Raw genomic sequence first — 12,035 nt, forward strand, 5'->3', positions numbered from 1 at the left:
ACCATAACAAAATCCTCTGCTGAGGACAGACGTAGACGGCGAAAAAAAAATTTTAATCGCCCACCGTTGGACAATGGTTATGCTTGCCCTGATGTGGCAAAATATGTAGGTCAATGCTGGGGCTGTGATACCGTAGGAAATACTGCATTGCTCATTTTTCTTCGGACACGAAGTCAAGCCTTATTATTATTATTATGTTAGAAACGAACGAGTATTCATTCTCTGGCGCTGCCAGCGTCGAGTTTCGCTTAAAGAGAAACAAAATTTATTGTAGTCCCTTTAACAGTTTTCACTGAGGAATTTTTTTTGGTGATGTGGCAGGTCTGAAAGGCAACGAGAATGTTCCTAGGAATGTTAAGGGCCTTGAAGATTATTATTATTATTATTAGATTTTAAATAACAAAAATAAAAAAGTCAACAACGAGAAAATATTGTACTAGATAGAATTGTTTTTTTATTATTTAATATGACGGTATGTATTCACTCGATAAGATTTATGAATTGAAATTATGACTCAACACTAAAATTTAGTCTATTTATACTAATGTAGAGATCAAATCACGTATTACTGCGTCAACGAATTTGGCATTCTCTAAGTGCATCGGGTGTATTGGAGATATTTATGCATGACAACAAACTATAAATAGCTCACTTTTTGGTGAATCTGGTTTACAAACTAAAGGGAGTGTTGATAAACCTTTTTTTTTTTTAAAGGTATTTGTTAACTTGAGTGCACTTTTTAACACTGTATAGAGAAATGTTTCTAAGCGCTTTCATTTGGAGCGCAAAATAATTATTGAAAAACAAATAGGCAATTAACTAGTTGTAAAAAAAAGGAGATTTGGTACGAAAACCAACTACCACTCACTGAGACATTGTTGATAGTATCATCATCATTATAAAACTCCATTTGAGTGAGGGCTTGAGACGCTCAAATCCTCTCTTGCAAAATTCCTGGACAGTAACCCTGCTGTTTTGCCTAGTATTGTTAATAGTATAGCTCAATTCATTTTTTTTTTAAATCTAATTTAGCGTCCTTGACATTGTTACTTTATCGTGAAGAGAGTTTCTCATTCATGGCGGAAAGCATGTAAATAGCAAACTTTATTGATGTACACCAGTGATTCCCAAAGTGGTCTATATAGACCCCCAGTGGTCTACGAAGACTTCCAATGGGGTCTTCCAATGGGGTTCCAATGGGAACCACTAGTGTACACGGTGTACAAAACTAAAGGAAGTGATGGTATGCTATTTTTTTTTAAGTTCAACTGCAATCATCGCTGTACATATTAACACTGCACATATTAACACATATTAACGCTGCACATATTAACACTGCACATATTAACACTGCACATATTAACACATATTAACACTGCACATATTAACACATATTAACGCTGCACATATTAACACTGCACATATTAACACTGCACATATTAACACATATTAACACTGCACATATTAACACTGCACATATTAACACATATTAACACTGCACATATTAACACTGCACATATTAACACTGCACATATTAACACATATTAACGCTGCACATATTAACACTGCACATATTAACACTGCACATATTAACACATATTAACGCTGCACATATTAACGCTGCACATATTAACACTGCACATATTAACACTGCACATATTAACGCTGCACATATTAACACTGCACATATTAACACTTCACATATTAACACTGCACATATTAACACTGCACATATTAACGCTGCACATATTAACACTGCACATATTAACACATATTAACGCTGCACATATTAACACTGCACATATTAACACATATTAACACTGCACATATTAACACATATTAACACTGCACATATTAACGCTGCACATATTAACACATATTAACACTGCACATATTAACACATATTAACACTGCACATATTAACACTGCACATATTAACACATATTAACACTGCACATATTAACACATATTAACACTGCACATATTAACACATATTAACACTGCACATATTAACACATATTAACGCTGTACATATTAACACTGCACATATTAACACATATTAACGCTGTACATATTAACACTGTACATATTAACACATATTAACGCTGTACATATTAACACTGTACATATTAACACATATTAACGCTGTACATATTAACACTGTACATATTAACACATATTAACGCTGTACATATTAACACATATTAACACTGTACATATTAACACATATTAACGCTGTACATATTAACACATATTAACACTGTACATATGAACACATATTAACGCTGTACATATTAACACATATTAACGCTGTACATATTAACACATATTAACGCTGTACATATTAACACATATTAACACTGTACATATTAACACATATTAACGCTGTACATATTAACACTGTACATATTAACACATATTAACGCTGTACATATTAACACTGTACATATTAACACATATTAACGCTGTACATATTAACACTGTACATATTAACACATATTAACGCTGTACATATTAACACTGCACATATTATCGCTGCACATATTAACACATATTAACACTGCACATATTAACACATATTAAGGCTGTACATATTAACACATATTAACGCTGTACATATTAACACATATTAACACTATACATATTAACACATATTAACGCTGTACATATTAACACTGTACATATTAACACATATTAACGCTGTACATATTAACACTGTACATATTAACACATATTAACGCTGTACATATTAACACTGTACATATTAACACATATTAACGCTGTACATATTAACACTGCACATATTATCGCTGTACATATTAACACTGTACATATTATCGCTGTACATATTAACACTGTACATATTAACGCTGTACATATTAACACTGTACATATTAACACATATTAACGCTGTACATATTAACACTGTACATATTAACACATATTAACGCTGTACATATTAACACTGTACATATTAACACTGCACATATTAACACTGTACATATTAACACTGTACATATTACACTGCACATATTAACACTGTACATATTAACACTGTACATATTAACACTGCACATATTAACACTGCACATATTAACACTGTACATATTAACACTGCACATATTAACACTGCACATGTTAACACTGCACATATTAACGCTGCACATATTAACACATATTAACACTGCAGAATAAAAATTGTACAGTTTTTCTGTTTGTAACTTTTATTTAGTTGGCCATTTTGAAGTTCATTTTAGTGTCCTTAGTTTGGTTTAGGAGGCGCGGTGGCTGAGTGGTAAAGCGTTGGGCTTCCGAACCTGAGGTCCAGGGTTCGAATCCTGGTGAAGACCGGAATATTTAATTTCGGGACCCTTCTGAGTCCACCCAGTTCTAATGGATACCTGACATTATTTGGGGGGAAAAAGTAAAGGTGGTTGGTCGTTGTGCTGGCCACATGACACCCTCGTTAACGGTTAGCTACAGAAACACCATCTGCCCCATAGATCACAAGGTCTGAAAGGGGGAACTCTTGGAGATGATGCGTAGTAGGAAAAAGTATTACAATCTATAATGTAAATAATATCCAATATTAAAGAATTTCATTTATTGATGCAACACATTTCTATGGGCGGAATATGTCGTCCATATGCCAGAAAATCGCCTCCCCAAAGGACCTCTTTATGGGGAGCTGTGCTCTTATCGGCTCAACATAAGCGTTACAAATACACCCTTAAGAGCTACCTCAAGGATTGTTAGATTCACATTCTCCCTTGGGAAACTAGCTCTCGATCGCTCCTCATGACGTGAAGCCGTGAGTGTCGGAGTCTCAATATACGAAGCAAGGAAAGCGGGCAGCATAAAAAACGCAAAGCTAAGAAACGACTGAGAAGAGAAGCAGAAGACCCAACTAACACATACCACGTGACCGGCTTTTTAAAGTGAGGCTTCGATTTGATAGCCATCTTCCATGGGCATACGTAGGAATTTTCCAACGTTTGGGGACAGGGGGGGCATGACATCTATGGGGACCCCTGCATTTTGCGTAATATTTAATTTTCAATATAAAAAACACTCCGTTTGGGGCTCCCCTCAAGTGGGGGCCCGTGGGGATTTTCAAATTCCCTTCCTCCCCACCCCCACCCTAGCTACGCTACTGCCATCTTCGAATTCATAGGAAATGAGGAATGTGTTCATCTTCGACCAGGAGGGAGGTGCTATATATCAAAATGTATCTTCTGGAAGTTAACTCGAACACGAAAGAAGGTAAAGGAAGATATCGCTTCTCTCTCGAATCTCTTTATCTAGTGTTCCGGAAATTTATGGGCTATTTTATTGCTTCTAAAATGATCTGATTTTATCTGATATAGGCTATTACTTCAAAAAAAGAAAATAATTACGTCCTACGCATTTCATGTGTCAATCTAGTCATGCATGTTAATGACTTTAACTCTGCCAAGTCGTTGGTTCTCCTGGCTTATTCAGGAGAGCCATTTCATTCTCTAGTGATGAGAGCTTTTGGAAATTTCTTCTGCAAGCTCCTGGCTAGAACTTTTTGACACATGTATGTTACTGACTGTAACTAGATCTATTATTATTTGTGTATCATTTCAGCTGTTTTTGGTTGGGACATTATCAGCCAGAAAAACGTTTCATACCAAGGATCCAACTCTTCTAGAGGTAAGTTTTTCTTGTTTTTACACATCTTATATCAACTCACTCTTTCTGTCTCTCTGTCTGGTAAAAAGTGTGTACACGTTATTTCTCCCACACCCATTCTCGGTTCAAGCTGAAATTTTGAACAATTATTCATTGGCATAGACAAGGCAAGGATTCATGGTAAAAAAAAAAAATAAGCAACTAGTCAATTAATTACTGACAATTAATTATTTTGTCAGTATTCACAGATATTGCTTATTTGGGGGGGGGGATAGGCTAGTCCCCCTTATATATTTTTTTTTCTGACGCAATCTCCAATCAAGATGATACTTTAAAAACATTATTTATTATAAATAAAACAAAACAGGAAGCAATTTAAAAAAAAAATATCCAATTAGTCAATTGATTAATTATGTCTGCGTTTTGTTAGTGCTAGTTGTCTTTTCTTTAAGAGCTAAGATAATAGAAGAAGTACATTGCCTTCTATGTAAATCTGAGCTTCCAAGTTCTGGGTTTATCTTCGTCTTCTTTATTTCTTGTTTTTTTTTTAATATAAATATCTGTACAGCATAATGGAAATATATGTTAATTACGTTCCCCCCCCCCACACACACACACACACTTAATAGTCATTCGAGAGTTTCGTTTATTGCTGAAATCTTTAACTAGCCATCTATTTATATATAGTTCGTCCATCGTGGTTCGATGATGACCACTTTGTCATCCAGGGGGATGAGGGGTTTGCACTGGGGTTTTATGCCTCCTCATGTGGCTGGTATACATTGATGTTGATGAACTATGTGTTTTTTTTAAGTTTATTAACATTTATCTGTACTTTTAAGCACGGTGAAATCAGATTCCTATTTCTGAGCTCTGCTGCTATCCAGGACAAACGGCTTTTTATAATATAGTTGGCAATTCTGATCTTTTAATATCTTATCTTATCTTATATAATACAGACGTTACTTCAAAAAAGAAGATGATTACGTCCTACGTCCTAATAGAGCTCTATTAGCGTTGTTTTAAAATGAACCCTAACCCTTGCGTTGACTTGTAGCACCAAACTGCTGGTAGACAACTAAACCGCTGTAGGCTTAATATACCTTAACTAATAAAACTTCTAATAACTTGAATAACTTCTTTGTGAACGATAATAAATATAACATTTATAAAAATATAGACAAAATAAGTTGATATGAGATCAAATAAATGTACTAGACTTGAGTAATAATATTTTTTAACAAAATCCAACTCACTATTAAAACACTTCCTATCTTTCTCACGTTTTGAAGTCGTCTGTCATTACCAAGACCAATAACAACAATGTCACCTATCTTGCATCATTCACAACCAATCTCTAACATCTTTCCAACGTTACCACAGAAACACACACACACACACACTCCATAAAACATGCTTGAAATATAATGGTTACATCTGATTTAGCTGGATGAATACCTCCCAGCTAGAAAACTAGTGGATGGTTGGAGAAGCAGAAGACGTATCCAGATGCAGTCTTTTATGCATCATACCACTAGACTATCTGATGAAGCTGGCCTCTCCACCAACCGACAAAACATTCAACGCTTTCACCCCCTTCCCCCTTGGTGTCGCCCAACAACCCCAGACATACGCTTGAAATTAGTAGACCCTAATGCCACTAAGCAAAGCCGTTCATCTAACGAAATTCAAATCCTAGCTCTGGAGACCATTAATACCTTCAAGCCCAGTGCTATTTTTGCATACACTGATGGGTCGGCATCAATGGATTCTGGAAGAGCAGGCCATGGAGCCTACATCGACTTTCTTGGCTCTTACACAGTCAAAATCTTTGGACCATGTGGTAGTGTTTGCAGTTTTGATGCGGAGACCATGGCAGTCTGTGAAGCCTTAAAAGTCATTGACTCTCAACTCGGCGAGGGACATTTGAGGGCAACACAGATTGTTGTGGTCACTGACTCAAAATCTGTACTACAGGCTTTGCAAAGCCCCGGACCATGGCCCCCCAATATCAACACTGTCATCATGGCTTCACATAACATCAAACAACGCTATGGCACCCCTGTAATAATGCAGTGGGTACCGAGTCACATAGGTGTGACTGGCAACACAATCGCAGACTCTTTGGCCAACCAGGGAGGGCAAATTCCACCCACTGATCAGGCTGTAGGCTTTCATCAAGCCCTGGCTATAATACAAAAAACAGAAATGGAAAAGTGGTTTGAGTGCTGGGACAAGTCCCAAAAAGCCCGTGGAGTCTGGGAGCGCATGAGGCGCCCTGACCGCACTTCCCCGTGGTGGAGGCTGTCCAGGCCTGAGCAAGCTATTATAGCACAGTGCAGGACAGGCCACTGTCCTGTTGGCTCATATTTCTCGCGGCTATGGCCAAATTTTGATTCACGGTGCCCCCGCTGCGGGGAAGAAGAGGAAACCGTGCCTCATATTCTGTTTGACTGCCCCAGACTTGCTGATCTCCGTCTCGACAGGTCTGGGAAACCCAAAATTCTCGACCTGTATGGCGACAGCAGGGTTTCTGTCCAGGGCTTTTGCAAGAGAGGATTTGAGCCTCTCAAGCCCTCACTCTAATGGAGTTTGATGATGATGATGATGATGATGATGATGATGATGATTTAGCTACGGTAACAATATTGTAATGTAGGCAATGGTAATGTAAAGAGATCTATGTTTGTATTAATTTTTTTTTTTTTTTTTTTTTTCGTTTTGGTTTTTTTTTTTTTGGCACATTTTTTTTATTTCTATATTCTGGGTTTTTTTTTCTGGTTAAAAATATGAAAACTTTAATAATAATACTAATCTTTTTATCCATTAGGAAATTTGTCTTACTATTGGTGCATGATACTAAACAAAAACATGATAACTATACAAAACCGAAACTTACAGTCACACCAGACTCACTCATAATTTACATGTGACAGGTTTATATCAGATAATTTCTATTTAATGATGTGATTGCCAGGGAACAAAAGAGTTTTTGTGTCATTAGTCTTTGCTATATGTGTCTTGTATCTCTTTTGTTAATGCAAAATCACAAAATCCTGACCCCAAGTGTGATTCCTTTTTAATTCTTTGTTATGAATGTTTTTCTCAAATAGCTGCCCAAACGGGTTTGTTTTGTTATTTTGTCGTGGCTTTACAAGCAGTATTTAGGATTCTACGAAGTTTATTTTGAATGTTCAGATTGCCATACCAGGCAGTGATATTAAGACTTTCAGTATCTTACATGTGAGGTGTTTTTAAAACTACTTTTAAAGCACAAGGAACCGAAAGTGACTCCAGCTTCGGCTAAAAGAAAATCTTAGAGCATTATTTCAATTATCTACCCATGATTCCTAATGTAAAAAGAAGGGGGCGCTACGCTAAGTGATACACTATAAGAGGGAGGAGACAATGAAAGTGAATAATCTTATCTTATGTATGGTAAGCTGTCTAATATAAGATAAGAGAAAAAAACAACATATTTCTTCACAACAGAAGATTATTGTGTCTTATGCGCGTGTCCGTCGCACGTGTTAATTTAGAGACTAAAACTCTACCAAGTCATTTGTTTTTTATGTCTGATTTAGGCAACCTCGTTCCATGCTCTAATGGCACTCTAAAAGAAAGAGTACTTATTTGGATTCATCCTATCATGCTGTATTAGAAATGCACTTTTATCTTTTTGACTCTGTCACCAGGAATCCCGACAGATTTATGGTACACTTGTGAATACTCTCCATTTAATGATACAACCACTTTTACTGAATGGCAGATTGCAGGTAAATACACTCGTGTGGTTTTTTTTCCCCTCTTTCAACATTTCAACCACAAATTGGACTTCATTATCAACTCAGAGGCGGCCTTAGCAGTGCGCGGGCCCTCGAACCGTACTATATATACCGTACCACATCACGCTAACGGACTGGTCCGCCCTGTAGGCCTTATTGTTGTTACAAAACATAGTACCTTACATAGTTACTGCACCAATGGCGTTTGACCGAGTACAAGAAAAATGCGTTCTTACTGTTCTTCAAATAAGATTTTGCTTTACGATTTTGTCACCAGTCCTGTATTATTGATTTAGTTCCCTTTAATCAACGTAACTAATGATTCAGAAACATTTTACATGGAAAATGAGATCACTGAAAATGAGATTACTGAAAATGAGATTACTGAGTAGTAAGATAAACTCTTAAGTTGACAGATATAATGAAACGAATAGCATGATATTCTTTAGCACCCACCAAATACTTCAAAGCAAAACACTATTTAAAAACAACTAAATAAATACAAGCCTGATAAAAAGTATACCTGCAAAACTACAAGCGACCCAAAGGCAAACTACGAAATGCGATGGAATTGTGGAGATCTTAATGGAAAGATGTGTTGAAGCAAGCCAGGGCTCGACATTGGGCTTGATGGATGGATGACTCAATAGTGACAGTAAACACTGGTGATACCTCATCTCACGTATTAATAAGTGTCAATGTTATTTTTATTGTAGAAACAATAATGTCACGGATGGATGTGTGTATGTATGTATAATCTATTTTTACAATCTGCGCGAATGACCGGAAGTGTGTTTTGTTGATCAGACAGAGACCAGCGTGTGAGATATGCAGTAAAGCTGATTAAAGTTTATGTGTTTGATCTAGTGGTTTCATTGTTTTATTTCGTTAACTAGAACTGAACCAGGGACACCTAGACGTATCGAGACCTAAGGTAGATTCTAACGAGTTATAAGTAGATAGAGTTATATAATTATAAATAGAATAGGAAAGCTGTGACAAATAGCAAGGTGTTTACATTTCGAGAAACAGCAGTAAACGTCCAACAGAACTAAAAATAGCTAAGATAGTAAAAAAAATAAGAAGGGAATAATTCAGTCCAAGATTCTGGTTCTTTCCTGTCTATTGGAGATGCTAATTTTACAGTGGGGACAAATGCAAGTGAAGACACTAAGCGGGGTCAGTTAGTAAATTTCAAACTTCATGTTTGAGTTAGTGATAGATAACATTTATTGGTTTAAAATAATATGGAAGGACTAAGTCATAGACCTCGGCACCAAAATCAGACTGATGTGCTCCCTGGTCGTGGCCACATTTTTATATGCTTGCGAGTCTTTGACGCTGACAGCAGAGCTAGAGAGGAGGATCCCAGCAATGGAATTGAGATGCTACAAAAGGATCCTAGGTATCAAACCAAGAGATTGGAGACAGGGTTGCTGCAGCGATTGGACCCCATGATGACCTGCTAATTATCGTAAAAAAAAAACGCAAGCCATATTATAAGGTCTTCGGGCTCGCAAAGACCTTCCTTCAGGGAACAGTACCAGAAAAAAAGAAAAGGCAGACAGAGAAAGCGATGGGAAGACAACATAAAAGAATGGACGTGCCTGCCATTGAAAGAGGTTCTAACTAAGGCAAAAGACAGGGAGGAATGCAGAAAGACGGCCGACAAATCTTGCATGGTGCCCTAACGGCCAAAAAGACTAAGGGATAGGTAATGGGACAGGTAAAAATATTTATTTATTACCATATGGTTTCTATGACAATTTGTTGAGTTATAACTAACAACATTCTTAATCAGTCCCCTTCACTTATCCATTAGTTTGTTGAACCGTTGGGGCACCACACAAGAACTGTTGACCGTCTTTCTCCATTCCGCTGTCTTTTGGGTCTGATAGGGTTACAAGCTTATAAAAATCTAGAAATTTCAATCTTTTAAGCTAACCCTTTGGATACATTGATTTTTTTTTTCGTAGTTCAAGTTATATTAATCTATAGATCTATTTTCATGATGTTAATCAATAGATCTATATTGATCCTCTGATCAGATCCAAGCAATCTGGTCCTGCCTTCCATTGTGCACGACAACAGCCAAGCACCAACCTATGTACTTCCCATCAGCAGCAAAGTGACCTACAAAGACAAAAGTGACCCCCGGAATCCAGTGGAGCGTGTGATGCAGTAAGTAGCTCTACGTGTCTCCACATGTGGTCAGCTCTTCAGAGTAAGTAGCTCTACGTGTCTCCACATGTGGTCAGCTCTTCAGAGTAAGTAGCTCTACGTGTCTCCACATGTGGCCAGCTCTTCAGAAGATCACATAGGAAGTATGAGAAGAAGCAAAATATTTTTAAAATACTTTAAAAAGAAATTTGATATAAGGGAAAGAACTGCACCTTAACAGCCTTAACTGATTTATTTCCCTTTTCTATATCAAACAAAATTAATTTATCTTATTGATGATTGATTAAATGGATTTTTTTTTAGTATTGATTCGTGTTTAGTAAGGGACAATACATAATTGTGCAGAGTTTCTACTTGATCCGAGAATGGGAAGTGGGAGAAATAACGTGTCCAAAATTTGTACCAGACAGACAGAGTGAGTTGACATAAGCTTTGTAATAAATATTCTGTACAACGCCAAACATTGTAAAGTAATATGTGTAGTTCAGACTCTCTATATATTTAAATATAAATATATATAAAACCAGAACAAACGTATAAAATGGTAATTGGGACTTAATTGAAGATTGCAATCTTCGATCTTCGAGACCCTGAAACAGGCGTCCGTCTAAGAATGTCAAGGTAGCTATTCGTGGGGGTGCAAATAACTGTAAGAGATGTGGCAACAACAGCAAACAGGTTTGGATACTGATGAAAATGTCTACAGATTTCCTTGAAATTAGGGATTTATCTATTCAATCATACAGGGCATATACTTTTACCGCGCTCTTCAATCTCTCTCTCTCTCGCTCTTCTTTTTTCTTCACATTTCGTCCTCATTCTCCATCCGTCCCTCCCTCTCTTCCTCTTTTCTCATCACTTTCCTTTATTCTTAACCCCCCTGTTTCTTCTCCTCTCTCTCTCTCTCTACTGCCCTCTTATTTTATCGCTGCCCTTTTCCCTCCCTTCCTCTCGGTCCCTCTCTTCCCATCTTTCTGTCTTGCACGAAGTGTGAAGTTTATCTTTTGACTTTTCTACCTTCAGAATGGATTTCACTCACTTTAGTAAGATTCAAACCACTGATCGTCATTTCCTCGTAAGTTATTTTTTTATTAGATAATCTATATTATATTATATTATATTATATTATATTATATTTCTACTATTAACTCACACTTTTGTCATATTCATTGAAAACAATTTGAACCCTTTGTTTTGACAACTTTTTATTATCTTATTAAACTTTAATTTCCCATATAAACACGTGATGCGTTACAACATATTTTACACAAAATTTCGTAAAGATGAGCATTAATTATTATGCCACTACTTTAAAAAAAAAAAAAAACATTTACCCGTAACTCCTATGGGACTCAAGGGAAATAATAAAAAATTAAATTCTGTTCTTCTTATTATTGAGTATCAGTAATATGC

General features: G+C 36.5%; 1 protein-coding gene across 3 annotated transcripts in view; it reads left to right on the top strand.

Moving 5' to 3' along the window:
- The window catches only part of LOC106077993 (uncharacterized), a 49,865-nt gene that overhangs the window by 18,390 nt on the left and 19,440 nt on the right, over nt 1-12,035 (top strand). For all 3 annotated transcript variants that reach the window (XM_056017345.1, XM_056017346.1, XM_056017347.1), the window contains exons 6-9: nt 4,612-4,677; nt 8,352-8,432; nt 10,490-10,622; nt 11,646-11,697. In XM_056017345.1, the coding sequence (XP_055873320.1) occupies nt 4,612-4,677; nt 8,352-8,432; nt 10,490-10,622; nt 11,646-11,697 (332 nt within the window). The remainder of the gene's footprint in view (nt 1-4,611; nt 4,678-8,351; nt 8,433-10,489; nt 10,623-11,645; nt 11,698-12,035) is intronic.

The sequence above is a fragment of the Biomphalaria glabrata genome, chromosome 18 (genome assembly GCF_947242115.1).
Source record: "Biomphalaria glabrata chromosome 18, xgBioGlab47.1, whole genome shotgun sequence".
Classification (NCBI taxonomy): domain Eukaryota; kingdom Metazoa; phylum Mollusca; class Gastropoda; family Planorbidae; genus Biomphalaria; species Biomphalaria glabrata.